This window comes from Trachymyrmex cornetzi, unplaced genomic scaffold (genome assembly GCF_001594075.2).
Source record: "Trachymyrmex cornetzi isolate Tcor2-1 unplaced genomic scaffold, Tcor1.1 scaffold47, whole genome shotgun sequence".
Classification (NCBI taxonomy): domain Eukaryota; kingdom Metazoa; phylum Arthropoda; class Insecta; order Hymenoptera; family Formicidae; genus Trachymyrmex; species Trachymyrmex cornetzi.
In genome coordinates this window covers 2,389,601-2,416,595 of record NW_017299509.1, presented here as the reverse complement: position 1 = coordinate 2,416,595, position 26,995 = coordinate 2,389,601, and the positions used below count along the sequence as shown (strand labels likewise).

At 35.2% G+C, this 26,995-nt stretch overlaps 1 protein-coding gene across 15 annotated transcripts in view; it reads left to right on the top strand.

Annotated features, from left to right (window-relative positions):
- wupA (troponin wings up A) overlaps window positions 1–26,995 on the top strand; it is a 33,600-nt gene that overhangs the window by 3,098 nt on the left and 3,507 nt on the right. For 2 of the 15 annotated variants that reach the window (XM_018513515.1, XM_018513523.1), the window contains exons 2-10: window positions 524–567; window positions 5,845–5,862; window positions 6,519–6,647; window positions 8,059–8,182; window positions 8,871–8,971; window positions 19,799–19,842; window positions 20,206–20,347; window positions 23,844–23,861; window positions 24,652–24,690. In XM_018513515.1, the coding sequence (XP_018369017.1) occupies window positions 553–567; window positions 5,845–5,862; window positions 6,519–6,647; window positions 8,059–8,182; window positions 8,871–8,971; window positions 19,799–19,842; window positions 20,206–20,347; window positions 23,844–23,861; window positions 24,652–24,690 (630 nt within the window). In that variant the 5' untranslated portion in view covers window positions 524–552. Of the gene's footprint in view, window positions 1–523; window positions 568–5,844; window positions 5,863–6,518; window positions 6,648–8,058; window positions 8,183–8,870; window positions 8,972–11,310; window positions 11,412–12,380; window positions 12,482–14,399; window positions 14,501–19,798; window positions 19,843–20,205; window positions 20,348–21,636; window positions 21,690–23,843; window positions 23,862–24,651; window positions 25,256–26,995 lie in introns of those variants that run through there. The other 13 variants (XM_018513517.1, XM_018513518.1, XM_018513516.1 and 10 more) reach the window with 13 other exon arrangements.

Below are 26,995 nucleotides of genomic sequence, written 5' to 3'. Positions count from 1 at the left end.
TCTGTCTTGCTTTTGACAAATATTAAACATATGCTTATTTCATTTTAAGTTCCAAAAGTGTATACTAGTTCAGCTATAGAAAACAGACCTTATTTTCGTTCGCGCTATTTGCGCGACCGTTTTACTACGCATCGCGGAAGAGCGCGGAAGCGTTTGAAGATCGTTGAACGTATGCACACGCAAATACTTCACAAAATATTGTTTGATCAAGTTCCGAGCGATGCCAAGAAATTGCAATTGCAAAAGTGACTTTTAATATTAATAATATAATAAAATCATTTTGAATATAAAGCCATTTTACAATGTTATTATGACATCAAAATACCGTCAAAATAAAAAAATTTATTTTTATTGGTTATAATAATATAGTCATATTGGAACCGTTTTGACACTATTTTGGTGTTATAATTACTTTATGTTCTGCTTAAGTTATTATTAGCGACTATTAATAGTGTGCCAAGGTTTTCAGCCATTGTACACGCATATGACACTAATATTTGTATCATTTTATATTATTTTTTAGGTAGACGCGCGTAACACCAAGACACCACCATGGCGGACGATGAGGTTAGGTGTGTATTTGGATCTGGAGTCTTTTTGTATCCTCATATTTTTTATATCCTTATTACTTAAAAGATCAACGATCGAGGAAAGACCATGGTATGCAGATTCGTAAAATCGCGAATATCTCTTAACATTATGTTCTTTTTTTCATATTGTATCTTCGATGGATCTTCGCCATTGTTGATTTTCACATTGGACAACGGAAACGCTGAAATCACGCACATCCTACGTGTTGGACTCGTGCAGTAAAATTAGCATTACTGTCGAAAGGTATGCATTGTTTGTGCTTTCTGTGATTCTGTGAGAGACCGCTAGTATAAATTGTAGTTTTAGCGAAGATAGTATAGACCTTGTCAATAAAAATAGAACAATGGTTCTACTAAATGTTTCTATTGTGAATCTTTCGATTCCTCTTGTTAGAAAGTGTATTTGATGGACTATAATTTCAGTATCTGATGAAAAAATTTTAATTAAGCACATTACGTTTTAGAAATTATTATTGTTAAGCAAATTAAATTTAAAATTACTTTATATAATTTAATACATTTATAGAATGTTTGGTAACAGATAGAAAAAAAATTGAATGACAAAATAAAGTACGAATACGATTAAGATTTAGTTTTTTAATTATAAATGTTCAAATATTTACGTCAAAAGTATCTTAAGTATAAGAATATTTAGACGCTTATGATTAAAAATTTAAGCACTGAAATGTTGTTAATTTTGATATTGTAATTCTGAATATTCAAATTCATGTAAAAGTCTCTGAGATGCACTTAAATATACATTGAAATATTTATTATTAAAAAACGAAACATCCACTTGAATTTGTTCTCCTTAATTTTTGCTTTATATATTTTATCATCTAGAAAATTTTATCATCTAGAAACCTCACAAATTTTTTCTACTTGTTACTTAATGCCCTGGAAATTAATTTATATTTAATTTTATAATTTCATTATTTCTAGATAATAAAGTCAGTTCTGTATACATATTTTACATAACGAAAAGGATATACTCTTTTATTCTAAAAGAATAAAAAGTTCAAATACACATTTCTATGAATAAATCATTTTCCTTCAATATACTTCTATTATATCAAGCTTTTATGTGTATAAAGCTCCGAGGACTTCGAACAGACCGAACCTCGTTTTTTTCTCCCACAGTTTTTGAATTTTGAAGCAGCTTTTAGTAGAGGATATAAATGGTGGTCAAGGATGAGCCATACATAGTTTGTGCGCTCTGAAAAAGATTTATACGAGTATATATGCTATGTAAAATGACGAGGCGATCATAGAAGCTCGCTTCTCGTCGTGATTATATCTTTCGCCCTTCTTTTTCCCTTCGCAAGAAACTTTCTACGATCTCCCAATATTCCTCGGTCGTTTCATTCCCCGTCGTACTTACATTTTTTATTTGTTTGTAGTTTGGTATTCTTTTCCTTCTTAATATTTGATTTTTCCATCTCGAAAGAAGAGTCCTCAAAAGATTCTTGAACAGAAATTTTCACCAGTTTGATGACTTTCATCTCTGCATTCTTATAAATAAGCAATTCATTCCCCACGCTCTTTACCTTGATGATTGTGACATCATTCCTACGTAATGTCTACCTCGTGGACGACAATTCTTCGTTTGTGCGGTGGGATAGTGGTTTTCTTTCGTATAATGAAGCCAATTTGCGCGGCGCGAACCGCAAATGTAAAAGTTAATGAAGGTTTTTGGACCAGTGCAGAGTAGGGAACATATATTCTGCAAATTTCACCGTAAAATTTCCGCTCTGTAGGAAACGGGAAGTGGGACTAGCCGTATTACGACCGACATGTCCGTTGTCTCCGTTATACGCTCTATGGCCCGATTTTTTGTCTGATTTATCGCTACACTCTCGTCCTTATTTCGGCATTATTTAACGCGAATCTGGACTACGCTCCGAATCTCTTCGTCTTACTTTATATCTCTTCTTTCCCGCTACTCGAGCAAGCTATTTGTCACTCGCGTTATCCTTACGGGAACGAGTCTTCCCAGATTTTCAATTGTAGATTCAAGTCCAAGATCTGTGATCTTGATTTATTGATCTCCGTGCATTCTAATAATTTATATATTTTATCTCGTACTTTTATGACCTTGTACCCTTCCAAAATCGATTTACCGTTTCTCTCCTCTGTTTCTTCCTTACATACTTTTAAAACGATTTATCCGCTTGTCACATTTTCACTCCTTTTGCTCACGATGGCACGAAGAAGACGAAATTTTGTCTTCGAAACGAGAAAATATTTGATATTTGTCAGTACATATCGAAGAAGAAAAATTCTGCGCACTTAATGAATAACGACGTTTACCGAAGATCGGTAGAATTTCCATTTGCTGATTAAAACCGTTATATGAACACAGTTTTGCAGATGGTTCGTTTATTCAGAGTCACGAGCGATAACTTACCAAGTCGAGGTAGGAAAACGTCTTTCTTACACAAACTTTCTATTGATAATTACGAAACTTGCATTATATAGATACTACATCAAGTGTACAGTTAAAGTTATTTAAGTTTCATCGTTGTTTAACGGTGTAGAGGATGTTACAAGTTCTTAACAATTCCTAATTCAGACCTTTTACAGAAAATCTGTTAAAGATTTAAATTCCGTTAACAGATTTAAAATATTTTACAATTTCATAATACTTTTGAAACTTACATTCAGAAGAAAAGTGGTGGCAACTATAGACAATCATTTATAACATATAAATGATACACAAATGATATATAAATTTTATTTGTAGAATTAACGTATATAATTGAATGATTTATATTCTATATTATATTTATTAAACTATAATATAGTTTATTTAACTGTGTATATATTAATTCTACATAACATAAAATTTGCATATAGTTACTATCATCATGCATTTCTCTAACAAGTGTTCTATCACAGAACAAATTTTATTCTCCTTGAAATATGTTGTCATAAATCTAAGAGACATATTTTTTTTATATCAGCACGATTTGAGATTTAAAGGATGAAACAATACTTCCAATGCTTATAGTTAATTCTAATCAATTATTAACAAAATAGTGGAATATATAGAAAAATATTTTAGACCAAATTTTTATGTTTGTCTATACATATATATATTTTATAATTATGTATAGATGTTTAGATTTTTCAAAAATCTAATATTTTGAAAATATTCCTATCCCCATTAAGTTTTGAAGGATTGTTTCATTCTTTAAAATTGAGCTGATATAAAAAAAACATATGTGCCTCTTATATTTTTGTATTTAACAACATATTTCAAGAACAATCAAATTGGTTGCGGACTGTTGTGACGAATCAATAACCTTAATATGCACCACTTTGATTTTTGAGGGCAAAAAATTTAAAGTTATCGATCTATCGTATTTATCAAATACTTATTAATAACTTACATATTTATTATTTATCAAAGTAAATAATTAAAACTGTGCATTAAATGATTCTTGTTCTTTGCTGTGCCATTGTGAGCAAACTCACAACAACTTCTTCACATAAACAGTGTTTTGGTTTTTTCTCCAATCGAAATTAATTGAGGAGCTGTTATATATAGTAAAAATAAAACATAAAACTTTTGAGAACGCGCACCACACAAACAAACATAAAACGATCAAACAAATCTGGGGTAAAGTAGATATCGACGTGTATAAATCGCATGTGGAGTGATTGTTCTCTTCAGGCTCTTCTTTATAGCGCTATATGTCTCTCTAATGCTTCCTTTTTTTCCATTATAAATGTATAAGTGTGTAATACATCTAATATCACCACTGGGTTTGTGCGCAGCATGCACCGTATATAGCACCGTACATATATATATATATATATATATATATATATATATATATATGAAATTTAAATCAGCACTTTATATTGAAGAAAGGTTAATAAAAGTACATAAAGAAAGGAAAAATCATTGTATTTTTAATCGCGTCTCACAAATATGTAATCATCAATTATTAATAGCATTTGTAACGAACACTGTCAAGAAAGTTTTTTAAATGTACGACATGTCATGGTGTTATTATAACGTCTATTCGAAATGTACAGTCGCGTTACGAAAATTTGCATGTCATCGCTTCTGTGCTATATGCAACTACACGGAAAGAACGTTTTGCTGAAGAATAAAAAAATTTAGCTGGATACAGATCTGAAAACAATTTTATTAAGCTATTAAAATAATTATGTAGGATGTTTGGCTCACAAGTAATCAATTTCTTTTTACGTAAACGTTCACTTGGGATACAAAAACTTCCCGATTAAAATTGCTATTATTAACAACATACTGTATATTATTAATTGTTATCCCATTTATTAAGAACCTTATGGATTTAATTCATAATTTTCAGAATAAGCACCTTAAATAGCTTATTATTGTGATATTATTTCTGAAAAATAAAAATTGTAATTAATATATAACGCTTTTGTATTGCGGCTTTTCGATGGAATTGCATATTTAAAGGTTCGTACAGAATAGTTATTAAAAGAAAAAAACAAAGAGTTGTAAACAAAAATGAGAACAAAGATATGTTAAACAATACCCATACGAAACAATATTTAACAACAATTCACATTTTTGCTGGAATGTAAAAGTACTCCAGGTAACTGAATTAAGTGTAATGAATAATATGGCAAAAAGTTTTGATATTCGAATAATTATTTTGAGCGTCTTAGGTACATAATTATCTTAATGGTTAAAAGCTATTTTCCAACCATGCAGAGAGACTTGAGCAAAATATATTATTCTTTCCTTGTACGATTTATTTTTGATACACACATATCGCACCGGTTGGTAAGATCTGCACAGTTTGTAGAAGGCAAAGCTAATGGTCGGCCGAAAGTGCCGCGCGTAATGTCATAAGCGAAAACGCGGCAATTTGCGCAAAACGATATTACAAGATGCTCGCTGGGTACGCTGTTGTAGCGCTTAACAGCGACAAAGTTATATCACTTAAGACAGACTCCATTAGCTCTGCATCGCCATGAAACACGCGAAAACACGGTCGCTACGCTAATGCTTTGTAAGGTATTCCTTGATGATGGCGAAATCTGGAACACTGTGAGAGAACGCGTAATCTTTTCTTCCTCTCTAACTCTCTCGTACTCTGTCGCTCTTTCAATATCTCGCGTTGAGAAATATCCTTTTTCACAGTCGAAAAGATCGCGCTCTGCAAAAAGTGTTTTAGATATCGCCGTACGTGCGACCCATGACACAGAGAATATACTAACGAGAAATGTTTTTTCTTTCTCTTTTTTGCAGAGAAAGCGCATCGAGGATGTACGTAAGAGAAGAAACTAGCTATGAAACGTAGAGTCGCCTTTTAAAGGACGGCCACTTACCAAGCGGATGAAAGAAATCCTTTCATCGAAACAGGGCTTACGCTCGTTTTATTACGAAATAAAACCCATTGCAAATATTTCAAATTAGCTATATTATTTTTGTGAAAATAATCAGAAACGATGGGGCGTTCCTTGAAATAGACTCGGAATATGTAATATACAGAAAAAATACTTTTTGTTTATGTTTTTATTTTATACAACAAAAAGTTTAATATCCGTAGAGAGAATGAGATAATCAATAGCCCTAGATGCGCGATAATGGCAGAGTTCTAGTGTGTTTAGAAAAGTTATTATTTTTCTTCTAAAATCTAATATATATTTTTAAAATATATTCGATTAAAACCTAGTATTATTTAAAAATATACTTATTTCAGAAAATTTGTATTGTAGTAATTACTATGAAAAATTAATTACTTTGTAACTGCACTTGCTCTGTCATTTGTGACTCGTGAAAGTTTAGGCAGAGGGATGGGGGGGTGCGAAAAATGTTAGAGCTCGTATTGTGCAATACTTTCCGAATTCGCGAATTCCATGAGGCGCTTCGGGGCTTTCTCAGATGAGATGTTTTAAGGGAGTTTCGTACGAAAAATGCAGGAAAAGAAGAGGAAACAGGCGGAGACCGAGAGGAAAAGGGCGGAGGTCCGCGCCCGCCTCGAAGAGGCTTCCAAAGCCAAGAAGGCGAAGAAGGGTTTTATGACCCCCGACAGGAAGAAGAAGCTTAGGGTAAGTCCGTTTTTTGTTTCTTCCCTTTTGAATTTGGTTCGCACGACCAAGTGTGTTCTCGAGTCGTGGAGATATCTTCTTTAAAAACTCGATCGCGGATCTTTCGTCACATTTTTCTCTTTCTCGTCAACGGCAAAACAGGCGTTGATGCCGCTACGCGCCAAGTTTTCAAAAATGTTTTATATTACATTAATACTGCTGTCGCGCATCGAATATTTATTACCGACAACTAATTGTAAATTGTAAATCTCGTTCCCGATTAAACTTGATTACCTCATCGCACGCTATAATCTTCTCCCGCGTTGTTCGAGCCGCTGAGCAATATCACGGTAATCATCTTCTGCACCCTTTGTGCGCCGATTTTCTCGCGAAATATTTCTCGTAACGGCCACATCCATTTCTCTATTACTTTCTCTTATTCTCCCCGCTTCCACCACTTCGTATTTCAATGTTCCGTTTCCAAGGAGAGCGTCCGAAACTTCTCAAGTTTTATCTCGCCTTTTTACCTTTACTTTATGGTCCCGCCTTACGTTCGCCATTCTGTATCCATCGTCGTGCAACATTCTACAGGAACATCCATGTATCTCTCCCTCTCCGATCCACGTTTCTCTTCATGCACCGTCGCGAACATTCGCAGTCGCAGTATAACGTAAAGTTTCCGCGTGTGCATGTAGATTACCTCTTGGAGAATCTTTTTGCGTTTGCTGGTCCCGCGCCGCGCCGCGCCGGCATGTTATTTTCTCGTAAATCCACCTTCCTTCTTCCTTCCTCCTTCCTTCCTTCCTTTCTTCCTTCCTTCCTTCCTTTCGCTGCGTCAATATTTGCTACCCCGCCGAATTCCAACCGACGCGACGCGACGTTATCTCGACGTTATCTCGCCGTTGACCGAAAGAGAGAAAGGCGTTAGTCGCGCGCGAGCTGAAATTATTTCGTGAGTAAACCACGAATGGTAATGTTTCTCTCGAGCATTGTGAGCTTAGCGGGTATGAATTTACTTCCGTTTCACCTTTCTATTATTATACGGTACATATTTATATAGACACAAAGATTAATTATATTATTGTTGCATTTAAGTCTATTTGTTTTAATAACCATTTTAATACATATTAATTGATAATGTGGACGTATGATGGACAATTTTATATTTATTAAATAAACATAACAATAATCCACTTCACTGCATATGGTTTAAATTGTTCATACGGTTTATATAGCCTAGTATACTATTGGATATACAAATTTAATTTCCATTTAAATTATGCCAATTTCATGCAGTTAGAAATCGATTTGTTCGTGAATCCTATAAATATTTCAAAGTATATTTTCTTGGAGAAATTTCTCTCTCGTCTACTTACGAAATATTTTTTCTTCCTATTGAATCAAACCTCACGAATTTTTCATATATTTACAGTTGCTGTTGCGTAAGAAAGCCGCCGAGGAATTGAAGAAGGAACAGGAAAGAAAAGCGGCCGAAAGGAGGCGTATAATCGAGGAGCGCTGCGGAAAACCGAAGATCGTCGACGAAGCCAACGAAGGTACTTTGCTTCGTTACGCAATCCTGCGAAATACTACATTTATAATACATTTATATTTAGCAGAGATATTTTTTACATTCGGACAAAATTCGCGTTGTCCTGAATAAAATTATAAATTTACCTCTTGGATTTATCTCTACTCTTAATCATTAGTAGCAAGAATTATTGCACAGAAACGATGAATTCGAAATATCAATACAATGCCGACTTGCGTGAATTTGATTTTTAAGAAAAAACGTTTTTATTTCTTAGATACGATCTGTGCAATAGTTTTTATATTTTAGCACAATTGCATTTATATAAAAAATATGAAAATTTTAATCAAGTCACAATAATGATACGTAGTGTTCATTTTTAGTTTCAAAGGTTGAAATTTCATGTTACCCCATCTCCCGTCGTGTTTTATTAATCTTTTTTACAATTCGTTGTTAAATAAATTGTTTTTCGAAAATGTAGAACATGCGGGTGAAAGTATAATAATTGGTATACGATTTTCAAGATTTGATTAGCACATCACTGAGAATTCTTTCTACCCTAAAATAATTGTTCGATCCCCCAGTAGAAAAAAAGTGTACATGAGAAAGTACAATACCTGAGACACGTTTCAGACAATATACGCGAACTGCGACGTTTATCATGCGCGTCTTTATTTTGTTTTACATTATTTTGTTTCTGATAAACTACACAGAGACCCTAAAGCGCGTGCTGCGCGAGTACCACAATAGGATCTCGGCATTGGAGGATAAAAAATTTGACATCGAATATGTTGTTAAGAAGAAGGACTTTGAGGTACTTTTGAGAGAGCAACAATTGCGAAAACGTTTACGCGACGTGCAGTATGATAACGCGACACTCACGATACAGTAATAATAACGATGTTCAATGTTGTTGCACTTGTGTAACGCACTGATCTCCGCCCGGTTGCACATTTGCGCAAAGCGACGACAAAATGTAATTAGAGTTTTGGCAAAGAGACCATCGCCACGAGATTGCTGGATTGCACAATTTTATAACATGCCGGCTACATTTAGCCATCGCCAATACCGTACACTCGATGAAAATGGCACCTAAATGATGACAAATAATAAAAAAGAGTAGAGCAATTTTTTACAGATTCCTAAAAAGAAAAAAATGGAGCAATTCAAAAACTTTTAAAAAAGAAATAATAAAATATGTATTTTTGCTATAGAGTCTCGGCCAAAAGTATCAAGTATTAATTATTATTTAACATTTTAATTTAAAAATTGATTCAGAGCATTTGCTGTGAAAATTATTCTTTATTTCAAGATCCTTTATAATGCTGGTAACCAGTAGGAAACAATATAGAATTCCAGATAAATGAAAAAACATAGATGCCTAATACTTTTGGCCCTGTACAATTATATTGCTATAATTATTTTTTATAACAATGATTACAATAAAAATATCGTAATTAAAAGCTTTTATACTCATTTTAAGGGAATTTGCAACTTCGGCTTACGTGTCGCGGCTACTTTCATCAACCAATGAATAATCGTTATCGAGCAACTCCGTGAATGATTAACTGCTCTTTACTGAAACTTGAATCTTTCGTCGTAGCTTCCGTTCGGTAACCGGGCAAGAGACACGAGCTTCGCATTCTTTCGTCTAGCACCGTTTTTCCATTCACACTTTTCTTTTCTTTTTGTTCTATCTCTACGTAACACAAAATTGTCGTCGATTTCTTTTGATTCTGTCAGCATCTGTTTTTCTTCGCATTAATGTGCGCGCGATTTCTCATACTGTCTTCTGTCTCTCTCTCTGCTCTCTCCGTTTAATCCTTTGTTCTTGAATCTTTGGCAAATTTAATGGCAATTTAAGAACACTATGGATTATTCGCATCTTGATTATTGTATTAATACGGCTTGTCACTACTTACTTTATTTTCGCAAAACACGAAAAGTCAGAATAACAGAATAACATCGACTTTGGAACACGTATATTAGGTATATCCGAATATAATACAGTATTGTACACTGCTTCATACAACACGCACCATAATATTTTCTATAGCGATTGTAATTATTTACGAGAAACTCTGATGCTTTTCTCATTTTGCAAAGTATTGTATATTCACCGTTTCCCTCTTGCCGTTATTTTCGATCTATGCGCGAATATCTATGTGCATCTGTATCATCGCTCCTAGACGACAAGATTGTTTCAAATTTCGTAGTGATGTCTACACTCGAAAATCGTTCTTGGAAGACGGTTTAAGAGCTCGCTTTCGTTCGCTGGAAACTTGAGACAGTCTTCACACCATTGCGAAACAGCGACAGTTTATAACATTTCGACTTAGCTTTCACACTATCGGTGTCTCACTCCCTCCCTCAAACTCACGCTTTCCACCCTCTGCCGTTCGTTCAAGTCATACACACGAAATGGACTCCATATTAAATGGTACATATTATTCGCGAAAAGTTACATGCGATACATCAGTTACGACATGTATCCGTTCCAGTACACTCAGAGAAAAGGACAGAGGTGGCAACTGTATAGGTGGTAATTATACAAGGTTTATAGGTAGAATTAATGTATCTCTAATTGAATAAATTATTTTATAATTATTGCTATTATTAATACATAAATTCTACACAGTACAAAGTACAGTTACTATCTATATATTTAATTGTTATCGCTATACTTTTTTGTACAATTTGCGAAAAATTACAATACATCCGTTGCAACAATGTATATACTTACTTAGAGAGTATTCAAAGATAAAACATGACAGTAGCGATAGGTGAAAACTGTACAAATTTTGATAAATATTTCGAAAAGGGGAAGCAGTTCCAATGACCTTGACCTTGGCATATGTTGTCAAGGTCATGATCCTCAGTATCCTTAAACAGGTTTTAGCTCATTCTGCTTCCACCGTTTTTAATATTTATCCAAATTTTATATATAGAATTTATGTGCACGGTTGAATAAATTATTTCAAAATTATTACAACTGTACCTTAATTCTAAATATAAAACTATTTGTATAATTATCATCTATATAGTTGCTACTACTATGTTTCTGAATGTAAGTAGCGATATTTACATCGACATCTACGACGTAAACGATTAAGTCGCGAGCATTTTTTCAAGGAGTGACTTGAATTTTAACAGCTAGTGTGAAGTCCATTCTGATCCAGTATCATAAGAGGATCAACGTTCTCGAGGGGGAGAAGTACGACCTTGAGTACGAAGTCGCCAGGAAGGATATGGAGGTCGAAAAAAAGATTTTTTTTGCAAACAAGATGAGCTGCGATTAACGCCAATACTCTTTATCCTCTAGTCATTTTTTTTCTTCTTACTTTTTTTTCTCACGCGCGAAGCACATCTCACTATTTCTAGCGACTGTTTCTTCCGATTTGCATACTCATAAGCTGTCCGTAATAATATTAGGCGTAGACATCGAGGCTGAATATTTACTATTTTCTTAGCAGCAGCTCCTAACGTAGCACCCCTCGCGACTCGTAGAATCGCTCAACGTAGATCTGTCTCAGTAACGTTGATTTCTCGCAATGAGTAGAAACTCTCTACTAGAAAGAACTTTCTTCACTTTATACTTGCGAATCCGCACTACTAGACTCACACCCTTTCCGCAGTTCCTGTATATTTTTCACCCCGCTGATTTCCTTTCGTCGAATTTCTCTCATCTCCCACTTGCATTCCGTGATAGGTTAACGATCACGCAATTGTCAGCTTCGTGCTTCTCGCTTCCAACGCGAAAGACTCATTTCTTTTCTATTCTCCCCGTGATAATTACATTCCCTCACAAATAATCCTCTTGGTAGTAATAATATAAATCATCACAGAAAACCGCAGGTCGTCACATGCATTATTTTTCATCACATTTTTAAACATTACAGTTTAAAAAAAAAAATAAAATAAAAACAACGGACAACAATTTATTGATACCGATATGTTAAAAATGATAACAAATTGAATTGAATGTAAAAGTTGTTATCATTCTTATCCTACCGATATCAATGAATTGGAAACAGCCGTTACAATTTGATATCTTTATGTAGTGCCGTAGTTGTTATATTTTAATTCCTGCATTTTTTTTTATTTTTGAAGCTAAACAATTCTAATATGATAACGAATTTTTATAAGACAGCCGACGGCAAGGATGACAAAACACATTCAGCGGATCCCATTCTTTTTTCTCCAATAACTTTTTGTTCTTTTAGCCGAGCTGCAGACGATCTGTTCGGCATATTGGAACAGACTATCCTTACTCGAGGGCGATAAATATGACCTCGAGAGGCAAATTAGGTTGAAAGAGCTGGAGGTAATTACGATCGGCTTGCCTAAAGAAGAGAGAGCCTGTCGAAGTCCACTTGCATAGATAATTTTTGGCCAACTTTGACCCTTTCTGCCCTAGTCCACATGATTTTTTAACTCCGCCGCACGTGCTTGACCGAGCGACATTCTTGGTCGAACGGTTCTCGAAGGCGTTTCTGGTCGACGGGTCTTCGAACCTTCGGTTCGAGCACGTTTGCACGTCTCTTAGATAGGGAAATGCCGCGAGAGACACTAATGTTCCAAACTCTCTATGAAACTTTGAGGACAGCTTGAAGGAACGTAACCAACATTAATACTTTTTTATTTGCATCGCGCGAGCCTTTACGTTAACGTCCTTTTGTTTCTATTTTTATTTTGCGCCATTGGCCATTGCATTGCAGCTGTTACTTCGACAAGACCAGATCGCATCGGAAAGTGCTCGCGCGAGAATGGGAAACAAAAGCAAAATTTCGTTCTCATCTTACACAATTTCATTCAAATTGTTTTAATCAGTTCTTAGTAAACTACACCAACATCAATATTAATACTTTATTTCAACAATATACCTAACTGTTACGTATATAATACGCTACGTTACGTTACGTTTATGTTGTTGCAATTATAACATCGATATGATGTTACTGTTAGTTGATATAGTTACTGAATTTGGATTAAAACTCTCGTTCAGTTTTGAACTAGTAAACGAGCAACGGTAGAATATAATAGAATAACAGAATATAATAAAACTTTGGATCATATTTGAAACATATCGTCGACATGGCATTATCCGCTCATTCGTGTTGGTTTATTTTTTCATTCGTGGACCGTGGCGCTTTCAATCACGTTCAGGATAATCCGGGACGTGCGAATGGTAGAAGATCGAAGCTTCGAAGATGTTCAGCCGAGACCGCGCATATCCCCCGCGATACATCCAGCAGGGCCAACGACAGGGCGATCTCCATTGTTACGGAAAGGGACTTTAGGGCGGAATTAACCCGACGCCCGCTTTAACCCGCGTCGAGCCTCGAGGAAAGCACCTCGAGTTTCCCCGATCCAATCCGACGCGTCGCGACGTCCCGTGCGATTAAGCATTCGAGCATCGCGCGACTTTTATTATCGCGCACGTGGAGCGAGAGAGGGATCGCCAATTTACTCGAATCGGAGATTTCAGAAAGTTTTGCTTGTTGCGAGATCAAGGGCTCTCTCATTGGGATTCCAGCGTCGTTTGTGGTGTACCATTAGTATTCGAGCCGTGCAGTTTATATTCTTCGCTAAAATATGTAAAGCTGGGCTCTCTCACACGTTTAGATTTTATTAAGTAAAAGGAACTCGTTCGATATCGTTTATTTATTTACTAAATAACAATATTGTCATTATTATTAATACTATTAATGTATATCGGAATTATAAATTTCCAAAAATTTCTAATAAATTTGCAGTTATTTCTTATAATTCTCTTTTTCTCTAATTCTTATCACAGTTGGAAAATTTGTGTCAAATTTAAATACATTATCCATACATAAATCGCGTTTTAAATTATATTATGTTAAATTAACGCTCACAGACATGTTAAAAATTTAACGTAGGTTAAAGGATTTTGATGAGGATCGATTTTAACACGAGTACAAAATATTGTTTACTATGTACATTAATTAAAAACTCCAATCTTATAGATTAATAATTTTTCTTTTTATATTCCACGTTTAATTGAATTTGGAGCGGAATATAATATTACGATAATTTTTCGTGAGTCGAGATTAGTGGATGATCCCAGCTTACATATCGCACGCGGTACGTCGCGTCGGGCGCGATGATCGCACGGTAGAGCTGTCCGTCTCTCACTCCGCCGCCTAAGCTGTGTCAGAAAAATAAACATATCGAGGAACCAAAGATTTCTGAGAGACTCTATTCCGTATTCTTTGTAGTGGAGTTGAAGAAGATTTGCCAAATGTATTACGACCGCGTCTACCTTTGTGAGGGTCAGAAGTGGGATTTGGAGCGTGAAGTTCGGAAAAGGGACTACGAGGTACAGGAAAAGTGAAAAGCAGCGACAACGGCGAACAATGCGAGGAGAAAGAGAGCAAGATCGCACTTTTCTTTTTGATCATTTCCTCCTCAAGTTGCCGAGCCCTCCCCAACGCGTATATCAGACGATATGGGGTATATGTCGCTCTTCTCCCGCCCCCCGATCTCTCTCTTCACCTTGTATCTCGTTCTCCGCCCAACCCCCTTTCTGTACATACGTTTCTCTTTCGATTGTTGTTCTCTCTTTCACGATGTTTTTCTTGGTAGAAAGCACACTTGCCACGCGAGTCCAACAAGACGCGAAACAATCGAAAATGTTGTCACGATGTAGACGCGTGGAGAAACCTCTCTTTTGACATCGTTTTTAATATTCTATCAATCTTTATAATTTTGATCAGTCCTGTCTCGATAATCTAATTGATGATCTACGACGATTTATCTTTTTTTTAATCGCGATCTTTTTGCGAAGCGTGACGGAATAGACGAACATAATTAATAAGGAAGGGGATTTTTCTTTTTTACGTGGATATGAAGTGCCGCAACGGAAAATATTTTTGTCGGTCACATATTTTTGCTCTACCCCTTTTTTTCTCTATATTTTTCTATCCATTTCTTTTTTTTTTTTTTCTTTTACCGCGTAACGTGCCGTTCTCAACCCGCCTGTTTACTTCTCTGCGTCTATCTTCGCTGTCTGGCTAAACGCACACTGTATCCACTCGCTCTCTTATAATGTATCTATTTGTCACAAGTCTATACTGTCTCTTTTTCTCTCTATTATCTAACCATAACGCAAATATATCTCTCTGAGCTTTATACTAACTCGCCAAAGGAAATAAAAAAAAAAGAAAGCTTTTTTCTCTCGAGTCAGGGCTGGGCAAGCTTATAGAGAAGACGCCATTATTGTGTTATTATATACTCGTAACTCTGTATACTATATACTGCATATATACTGTCTCTTTATACACTTTTTTAAATTTATAGTATTGATTAGCACGCGGATTCGTTGATCGCGGATTGCGATAATTAACGTTGCGTCTCGCGCGCCGAGAAAAATGATCGTGAAACGAGATGGGCGCACGATTTCGCAGTGATAGAAGCAGTTGCCCTAGATTTGTTGCAAAAAAAAAAAGAGTACGCAATCGAAGAAAATTTATCACCCACGAGGATCACCGAAAGGGATCACTCCTTCCCTTGGTCTCACGCGAGAACTGAGCTGACACTGTGTGCCTGAGACCACGTGCGCGCATGTTGTGCGTGCGTGCGTGCGTGCGTGCGTGCATGCGTGCGGTGCAAAATCAGAAATGAAAGCGAAAAAAAAAGAAATGACGGTACACACATCGGGAAAATACATCGATTGTTACGAATTTTACGGTGTCTTCCTCTTATATATTTTTTTTTCATCTTTTACGCTTATATCTCTTCGTTTCTCTTTCCTTTTCACGCGTGCGTTTTTTCTCTTTGTCTCTCTCTCTCTTTCTCTTTCTCTTTTTCTCCTTCTCTCTTTCCGCCTACTCTGTTCCATTGCTTGTCCCTAACATTCTATTATACAAGGATATCTTCCTTCACTAAGCATAAACATATTTGCTTTACCACGCATGCATGGCTTTTCTAATTAATAAACTGTTTAAGAGATGATATATATATATATAGGAGTAATGAACATGGGTTAATTAACATTGTTGGTCATGGTAGCAAACTATAAATTATGAGGAAACAGGCGAATGGCTCCATTATACTGTAGATTAATTTCGCGTTATTGTAGACTTGACCGATCGCTATTTGATTTCAGAGCGTCACGTGATTAGAGATAGATTTGCCAAAATATATTGCCGGAGTTACGTATCTCATTACGCAAATTAATCACCACCAAATAAGTACTCTCATTATCAAATTAATATATATTTATATATGAATAATATTTATGCAGTAATAAATTGACATAAATTACACTTTTTTTTTTAATATTTATTTATCTACGAAATTATTGGAAATTTGATTCACATCGAAGTAGTTATTTAGATGAAAAGTATTTTACGTTACGTCAGTTTTAGAGATATAAAATATATTCGTTACATCAATCGCAGCAGTTTAATTTTTGCTGCAAAGTAACACACATATATATACACACTCTAGAATGGATTTTTGATTGAAAGGGAACGATAATGGTGATTTATGAAAACAAAATGATTTTTTGCAGCTGAATTAATAGCATGAACGCTAGTCTATCGCGCCAACTTTTTTATTAATCTCCGTGATTATGATTTATAAAACTCCATTTGCAACGGATATCTCGAGTCGATTGAGTTTAATGGAGCTTAATTCGCGTATATTTTCGTAGCTATGCGATAAAAAGTATGGCACTTCATATTCATCGCAAAGGAAGAAAAACGTGCAACTATAATCGCGAATCGTCAATATTCTTATTTTATTCTAATAAAATACGTGAGTGTGAATTTTTATGACTTTGATAAGAAACGTGGCTTTCGTCGCTAACGTTTTGAAAATAGTACATCTTATCTGCGTTATGAATTATCAAAAACTTATAAAAAAAAAAACGTAATCGTTTTGCGATATTTGCGACATTATGTCGAAGAAAGTTATTAAAAATATTTAAAAAAAAAGGTTCGACGGTGAGTATATATAGATACTCGGTTGACGATGGGTACAAATCAGTTTCATATAACTTTGATAAAAACGATTGTCGTATACTTTCCCATAATAGAGACCCTTAAGGGTCTATTTAGATAAATTTACATAGCTGTGTATAATCATATACATAAAGAAAGTTACCCAATCACATTTCTATCATAAGGACGTAAAATGCGATTCGATAATTTTTCTTACACATACATTTATGCGGCTATGATACTTTATCTAGGGATAGACCTTAAAAATTGTAGAGTCGGTTGTCTATATTCTTTTATTTTTTTCCATTTTTAACTCTCACAAAGGTGGACTGGCTCAAGAATGGATTAAAAGATCATGAAACCGAAGTGCCATGCTGTGAAAATCTTCAGACCGCAAAAAAAAATCCTCCCCTCTGTCTTATTGTTTCTTTTTGTTCCATCGATCAAACCCCAGTTCTCGCCCATTTCATTTTGACTTTCGTGAGACAATATAAATGTGTACATGAAATACCCAACTCACACGAGAGAGACATTGGAGTAAGCACGTATAGACGTCTACGATGTCCTTAAAGTGAAGCGAAAATTGATTTTGTACCGACTCGCACGCACCACACCGACTGTCAGTGTCCTCTTGTCATGGTGTTTTCAATTAGGCTGTAAATAGCGGACTCTTCTTGCCAGAACTCTGTTCTCTTCTTCCTTTTTTGTGAAGAGATTTCGCGAAAGAAAATGATCTCCTTTTCGTCATTTTTTAACAGAATTTTGTTGTCAGTTTCCAATCAATTTTATTACGAACTTAAACTATTTATGATATAGATACATATATTCACATAGCGCATTATGACATTACCGACGATTATCTTGCAGCATTCAAAACAGTTTCAATATGTTTATGCGTCGCTGCTTTGAAAACAAACGTTATTCTGAGTTAATTGGAGCGTATTACACCCGATATAACATTAAACGTTCGAGTACAAAATAGCAAATGAAATCACCCGAGTATCGATTTCGAGGGATTAGTTTCACGCTTCAAATAAGACGAACAGAGCTCTGGCAGTCTAGAAAACGGATTGTAGTGGATTTTGTAATTTTTTTCTCATCACCCACGGCGGACGAAAGAGCTGATCGTGACCAGCCGGTCCCCTGATTGGCCAAAATGAAATTCACACCCCATTGTATCCAATTCCTCTTTTCTCTCTCTCTCTCTCTCTCTCTCTCTCTCTCTCTCTATCTATCTATCTATCTATCTATCTATCTCTTTCTCTCTTTCTTTCTTTTGTCGTTTCTACTCTCTCCCTTTCTCGTAACTTGCGCGAGAAAGAGAATAGGTTAAGAAAAAAAGAATATAACGATTAAATGATTCTTGAGACGAAGAAAGGGAGAGAATCCGACAAGTGGCTTTAGAACAAAGCTTTGCTCCTGAAGAAACTGTTTCAGAAGAGTAGAATAATCAATGTCATCCGTAAAAAACGATAAGGGTTTTCAGAAACCGAGATGAATTTATGTAATGATGACTATACTATGGTGATATGAATCGACTTGTATTTAGATTCAATGTGTTCCGAGATTTTACGTACGTAATGCAACAAATTCGTCAATTTCTCTACTCCCTGCATGAATTTCTTATATACATATATGTATACGTGCTCAATTCTGTGGAAACAATTTCACAGTCAACCTGCTTATCTATCCAGATATAAAAATGCACAAATCATGGAACCTCTATTGCAATGTCTACGAAACTTTCTGTTGTCGCTATGAAATTGCAATTATCAATATATATATATATATGTGTGTGTGTTTGTTTTTTAAGGAAGCTGATTGAAATGATTTTAACCGCAATATTTCAATCGTGATGCCTCTATTTGAAAAACATAGCGAAATATTATTTCACCGCGAAAATATCATATTTTCGAGTAATTTTTGCTAAAATTTTTACTTTTTGTCAGATATTTTTGTACATGTGTCGGTAAGTTTTGGATAGCGAAACTTTCCAATTTTCCAGATATTATTTATTCCACAGACCCCCATGTTCCCTCTTTTTCCTCCATTTTTCCGTTATCATTCGCGAAACCGCTCCTCTATTCCCGGATCCATCGCCGTCATCCGCTATTGCAGTTAATCCGCAAGCCAATTTACTGTCAATCTCGATCCGTCGAGTGACTCGCTAGCTGAATATCTGCCCGCTTGCTCAACACGTGTAACTCCCTTTTCTCTTTCTCTCTCGCCTCTGCTTTTGCCACGCAGGCCGCACGCCGATACGATTTGATTCACCTGTCCATTTCTTCTTTTTCTTGATTAACCGTTTGTGGCTGGATTGTCATGCCGTTCACGTGAGTCCACTAATCCGCGTTTGATCCTAATACGCAAGATTTCTTTACTGTATACAAGAATTATTATTGCACAACTGTTTTTGAGAGAAGTTTTCCTTTTTAAATCTGAAAATTTAAATGCATCTGGTTAAATCTGGTACGCTTTGTACAAAGTACATTTATTCGAATATCGTCTCATTGCAATTAAATACCTTATTGTGCCATGGACATATTCAAAATGGTAAACAAAACTCTTCTCTTATATCTTGTATATAAAAAGAAAATTATAAGTGCGCATGAATAAATTATATCGTAATATCGAATGCAATGGATGTTAATAGAAATATTCCATACATACAGATCGCAGACTTGAACAGCCAGGTCAACGATCTTCGAGGTAAATTGTAAGTATCTTCATTTCCTACGTTGTAATAACAAGAATCACACAATACAATTTCTACGCGGAAAGAACGATTTTGAAGTATCTAAAAATTTAGCTAGAGAGATCTGAAAATCTTTTTGTTAAACTATCAAAATAATTATGTAAGAAACTCCATCATGATGAATAATGCTGCAAAAAGTTTTGACATTCTAACAATCAATTTTAGCGTTCTATATAATTATTTTAATAGTCCAAAAAAAAAAAATTATTTTCAAGTCTATTCTTAGCTAATTTTTTAAGTACTTACAAAACTGTTCTTTTCATGTTGTTGGAAAATTAGTGCTAAGAATATATTTTATTGTACAACATTTTGTTGTCGCTTCAGCATGAAACCGACCCTGAAGAAAGTGTCTAAATACGAGAACAAGTTTGCCAAGCTCCAAAAGAAAGCCGCCGAGTTCAATTTCCGTAATCAGCTGAAACAAGTCAAGAAGAAGGAATTCACCTTGGAGGAGGAGGATAAGGAGGTAAGGATGATCGTTTTCGATAAAATCTTCGCATCTACAGGCGACGTGAATCTTTTTGCAAAAATGTTTTTTCCCTACCTGTTAAAGGTCCACTCAAGCGTTCTTTCAATCGTTCTTTAATAATTATAATTGTTTTGATATTGGCGGTGATAGAGAATGTTATAACGACATTCACATTTAAAAAAATGAACTTTTCAGTTTTTGTCAGGAAATCTTTAACTTTTATTTCGTTTGTAAATCATTTAGTTACGTTTAATATTTCTATGTTATTATCATGTACTTGCATTTTTGCTTAATTTCTGATAAATTCATCGATACTTATCGAATTTTGCAAAGGACGCTTATTTTTTACGACCACACGACGGGTAGATATGTAGTAGCATAGTAAATGTTTTATCAGTGAATCAAAAACAGTTTTTGTAACCCTGGTTTTCTTTTTGTGTACAAAACCCAATTGGCAGGTTTTCTCTTCGTTTAAGTAGTTTTTTCATTCAATGTATTGTGTCCAATTTAGGAGATCGGCATTACATAGCCTTGTTTGCATTCCGATATTGCTGCTATTAAAATATTTATGATGATACATTTCCCTGGAGGAGCATTATTTTATCAGCTAATTTGGGAGCCAAAATTCTAGGAAATCTCGAGCAATAGATAATCGCGCGGTAATTAATCATCGATTCATTGAACCGTGGATACTTTTAGTTAAATATATCAGGCTATTGTCATATCGAGGATGTTGAATTTATGCTAATCGATTAACCTCAAAATGTATTATTGCAATAATCAATGATTGCAATAATTTAGATAAGTGTCAATATATAGTGTCTTCTCATAACTATCTTGTAATATTTTAATAGCGCGTGTTTCGAAGAATAAGATTTTAAATAAAAATATTCTGAAAAAATTAATTGGATTTAAAAGTTTTCATAAATCGAAATTATCATAATTATTTATTTCTAAACAATCAATGTTTAATTAATAATGTAAAGTTGATGCGTTTATGCTCGCAATTACATTATATTTTGTAATTTGTTATTGACAATTCAGTTGATATCAATTTTTATCGTTCGACTTATTACTCGAGTTTCTTATACGTGCAAGTATTACGTATATCATAACAATTAGCTGATATTAATAAAAATAATTCGTTCAATATAAAAAATTATTTTTTTCATTGCACAAGCAAGGATCTCCTGAAAAGGACTGTCTGTAGATATGTACATACGTATCCGTATTGAAAGTGTAGTAGTAGCGGTAGTTGATTAGGCAATTTGTGTTGTTCTCCACAGCCCAAGAAGTCCGAGAAGGCAGAGTGGCAGACCAAGAAGTAGATTTAAAATGAGAAAAGAAAACAGTTTGAGTGCGAAATCTCAATAAAATACAAACATTATTATTACGACGAAACAAAAAAAAATTGAAAACAAATGAGAAAGCCAAGAAACTTCTATACACAGGCGTACACACACATTTGAAGGAACACTTGACACGATCACGTTTATATGTATAATCGATTTAGTAACCGCACGCGCAAAAAATGAACCGTGAAAAAACGTATGGGAAAAAAGAAGAAAATGAAAAAGAAAACAAATGCGTAAACGCGCGTAGAACATTTTTGATACTGTTTCCATCGACGTCTCGCGTGTTCGCCAGCGCGTTTTCGCCGTCGCGTTCATTCGAATTGTTGTCAAACTAGTTCGTTAGCACTGTGTGTGCGGAAAACAAATTAACAAGTGAGAATTGAAAATTGTACGAACAATCCTAGGAGTTAGCCGACATTCGATTACATCCCTCTTTTGCGCGGAGTAGGCGATCAAAACGAGCGAGACAAATAGGGAGAAGCTGACTCTGCGTAAATATTCACGTACAACTGTTATATACAATATAAAAGCGATAAGTTGTGGCAATAAATCGATCGAAGAAAATGCACGTGAATAAGTTAGATGTTCCCTCGTGCCTCTGATACTCTCTCTCATATCCCTTATCAGCAGATTTCTCCTTCGTTCTCTTTTTGGTTTTCTCTTTTTAATTTTTTTCTAATTTATTCCTCTCTGATCTCTAGGATTTCTCGCTGCGACAGATAGCTCTTGATTTTCATTTCCTTTTCCTTTTACCTTGGCGTCTATCGGATGCGAAACTCGATAACTCGAATTGATCTCAATTCCCGATTGTTTCCGTTACACGGGGAATAAAAACGTGGCGCTGTATGAGAATGTTAATGCGTTCGTAGCACCTTGTATTTTATGCAAAATCAGATACGACTTTCGCTCCGGTGTGGTCGTATTTTTGCGTCGTGATAAGAGAAATTCTTTCAGACGATGCTACGCGCGAGCGGGTATTTCAAATATTCGATAAGGTGAAATGTCGGCTGTTATCGAGAATCGTACCGTTTTTCTTCCTCTCGTAAAACTTTACTAATTCGCTTTTCTCTCAGGCACCATTTTAATTTCCTTTATCTTGTTCCTTTTTCTCCGACACATCACGGCAATTAGAGTAGTGTCCAATTTGTATCAATATCTGCATCTTTTTATTTTTTCGCGTTCTCCATTCATGTAATTTCGCAACAATCTTTGCGATAGCGTAACCCAGCGCGAAGTAAATAAAGTATAACGTTAAGAGGGACGCAAAAAGGTGAGATTGGCTTGCCAACTATATTTGAAGCTGACAGTTCCACTTTTATTTCATACATAATGGCGCTTTACTCACACACACATGCCTGCCCACTCGCGTTTTTCTACCCTTCACTATCTAATTATATTGTTGCCTTCCATTTTTTTTCGCACACTCGCCTCGTTTATCTTCTTTTTACACGTGTTAATTGCCGCACACTTTCTCACACGCAAAATCGTTCGTTCCGCCGGATTGCTACCGAACGCAAAATGTTAAAAAGAGTGATCAATAGAAAGAAGAATATAAGCTCGTCTGAAAAGAAAAAAACAGAAACAAAAACACGCACTCTTGAAACTAAAGTCATTTGATCACACAATTGAAGCCCTTTTGTAGCTTGCCTTCACTATTACTCGGCCGCTATGCTTTCAGATTATATAGAATTTGTTGCTCCGTCTTTTTGTCTCTTTGTTTATGCACAATCGTGTACGCATTTTGACGTTTTATGTAAAAATCTTTTACCCTTTTATTACACTGAAAGAAAAGTATTCGTGATATACATATGTATACTAAAAAAATATAAAATTAGCACCCAAAACAGCTATAATGAAATATAATTATAATAACTATAAATATAATTATTATGGAGCTTTTTATCATGATTATTTTACAACTATAATCACAAACTTTTCAGTGTCATTTACAATAAATAATAGTTACGAAGAAAATATTTTCAACGATCAACATGCGTGACGATCACGATGTCGATCATGGTTTACAACGTGAGCCATGAACGACGTGTTACTTGTTAAGTGATATTTAAATGTACGCTTAATCAGTGTCCATGTCTTATCTGTTGACTAATTATATTGCTCTTGCATTATGTTCGCAGAATGCGTCAAAAGATAAGGTAAAACTTTAACAACCAACTTGTAGCTCGACATGCTTGTGTAAGAGAGAATGACGTGTGTGTGATAGATGAGAGTGTACTAGATAGAAGAACGAATAGCTCGAGCGTGTATGTGTGAAAGTGGAAGAATGGAAAGATAGGATAGAAAAGAGAAGCTTCCTTCGTTTTTAACGTTCGTGGTGATTCAAGTCTTCAGTGCAATCTTTTCTTCAATATTATGTTTCGTTTGTTCGTGAATTTCCTTACAATGTTTAGACGCATAGCTCCCAACATTCTCGACAACGCGGTGGAAGCCGTTGTCTTAGTTTCTCTATTTCAATCTCCTTTTTATTTCTTTTTCTTTTTATTTTTTTTTTTTTGTTAAAGTCTCGTGATTCTCCTGCCGCTGTATTTTTTTTTCTTATTTCTACTAACAATCTGCACGGCTTCGTAGATGTTCCGTGACTGAGCGTAGTTGCCAGGCGACGTTCCCGGAAACGTCGAGAGAATTTTTTGGTAGTACGAGAGAATTGGCGATCCAGAAAGCTGGCGCAGAAATTCGCAATTGAACGGTATATGGCGACGCGATCCACGACTACGACCACGAAGCAATTTTTGTCTAGCTCTCATTCTCCAGATTTTTGAAATTCCGGATTGAATAGCCTCTTTCAGAAGTTTTTGACCCCGTTAGCATTATCCCCCAGCTTTGCGAACGTTCACCCCGACACTGCTAACCAGTGTGCGAGTCTAATTTTCAACGTGTAACGAGATTTCCATTTGTATTTGACGCAATGTTTTCTCGATTTTGCAGAAGAAACCCGACTGGTCGAAGAAGGGCGATGAAAAGAAGGTAAAGGAGGAAGAAGCCGCGCCACCAGTATCGGTGGAGGAATGAGAGAGAATTGAAAATCTCATTCTCGTCGTTCCCGAGAGAAAACGTCAGGATTCGCCTGTCCGCATTCGTCAATAACCGCTCTATGCAGAAACTCCAAAGAACCTCCTCTACATTTTTTAACGATCGATTTATATTAATTTAATATAATTCCCGTTATCATGAGTTGCACGCAAAAATCTTACCCGTTCGTCTGTCCGTTACGATTGCTCGTATGTTCATCCCAGATTGTATCGAAATTTTTTGACATTCAATATCCGCGACCCGTAGCTTTACTCTACACTTTACTCGTACCTGTCCTATCTTTTTTTATGGCTGTAATGTATTTTTTTTTATAAACCTTGTAAATCACCATAGAACACTATTAGAATGGCGTGCAGAATTCATCAAAAAAAGTATAATAAAATTTGTCTTTCTGCAAATCAAATGCGAGGGGAGAAATGTTATTGTAGAAAATAATGGGGGGAAAATGTTACTCTACTTAAGATTTACTGTAAAACAAAATATTTAACGGTACTCAAAACCTCTATGTGTGGTCATTTTCCTATGTTGTTTCATATTCCTTCCACATTCTGTGCGAGTTTTTGTTTTGTTTAACCCTTGAAATGTATAATAAGATAATATAACCGACATTTTATGTACGTTTCATATTTTATGTTAATTTTATTCATTTCTCGTCAAGTAGTTAGTGTAAAAAGAGATTAATTAATATTCTTAATGATATAAGATACATACATAATAGCATTTTTTTCGAAATTAATTATTGAAAAAAACGTTTTTATTAACATCTTTATCGAATATTTCTATATTCTCTCTTATTTATATTATATATTTTATTACGATCAAAAATTAAATACTTTTGATTCAAATTGAAAATGTTAAATGGTTTGATGAAAGATATATAGCTCTTGGCATTTTTCTTATTATTTTGACTCTTAATAATTTTTCGTGAAAACATAGGTGATGTAGCGTACACTGTAAAAGATTTGTATTTCTATGTATCACAGCGTTAAATAATAAGAATAATGCCAAAAGTTTTTTTAATTTGCAGATAAGCCAATATTCAGAGATGTGGTAGGTATGTCACTAACTGGATTTCGCTTTGTAACTATTCGCTATTGAGTGACGCTTTCGACACAGCTTCATCACGTTCGCTATGATACATAAGCTCTTATATGTGCTTTGACAATTTCGATTTGCTTTATTGATTTATAGATCTGTTCATTTCCTCCCCATTCGCGAGAAGTTTTTGCACCGACTAGTATTTTCCATAATGAAACTCACGTCGATAACAAATTTTGATCGACAATTTATTTTATTACTATCATTGATGTGCTTGTAATTAGATATGATTTGTTCAATTAATTTACAGAAAAATTTCAACCTCGTTTGTTTTTTCATATTTGCCTTTTTACATTTATCAATAAATAAGATTATATTTGAAATCTCTCACATAATAAATCTCTATTCGTTCGTACAGATTTTGAAAGTTACGTATTATGTTTTATGTTTAATTTGAGGTTATAGTCTCTTTTTTATTTGCGTTCATTATTAATTATCGCGCTAATTTGTGTCCCGATAATGGACATTAATATATTCAATTAAATGGCACTTCCAACAAAGCCTCATTACATCAATTCTGGGCAAATATTGAGTGTCCTTTTTCACTCAAACGCTACAGGTATCGATTTTCACAATCATGTAATTTATATTTTTGGGATTGTTTCCGACATGCTGGCGTAACCTCCTCCACCATCATCTCGTTCAACGTGGGTTTCACGCAATCGATCGTATTTATAATCATATCGGGTGTCGTGCACATTGTTTAATTATCTTGACAATATTCGCCGATCACAATGGCCGCGATGATTTATGACGCAAAACGCCGTCAACGAAGCCACGGTGCGGGAAGCGCGCGGCGCGTCGTAAGCTCGTGGCCGAACGTTGCATAAAGCATTATTATCGAGAGCGGGACAAATGACATATCTATAAACGGTGGTTTAATGCGAGTACATTTGCGAAACCGTGCGCGTTGACCGTTAATCACGCAATTTAATACGCGTGTCGGTGATGGCTTGCGTTGCAACTGCACGCGCAATTTTGTGTTGTTCGTGCAGGAACGCTTTTCATGTCGATCTCCGTGACGAGACGTTTCCGGTTATCAATTGCGTTTTCAATCTTAACCCGGAAATCACTTGATTTTTTTTTTATGTAAATGTCGATCTGGGGTGTTTTATATGGTATATCCCAGATTTCAAATCAT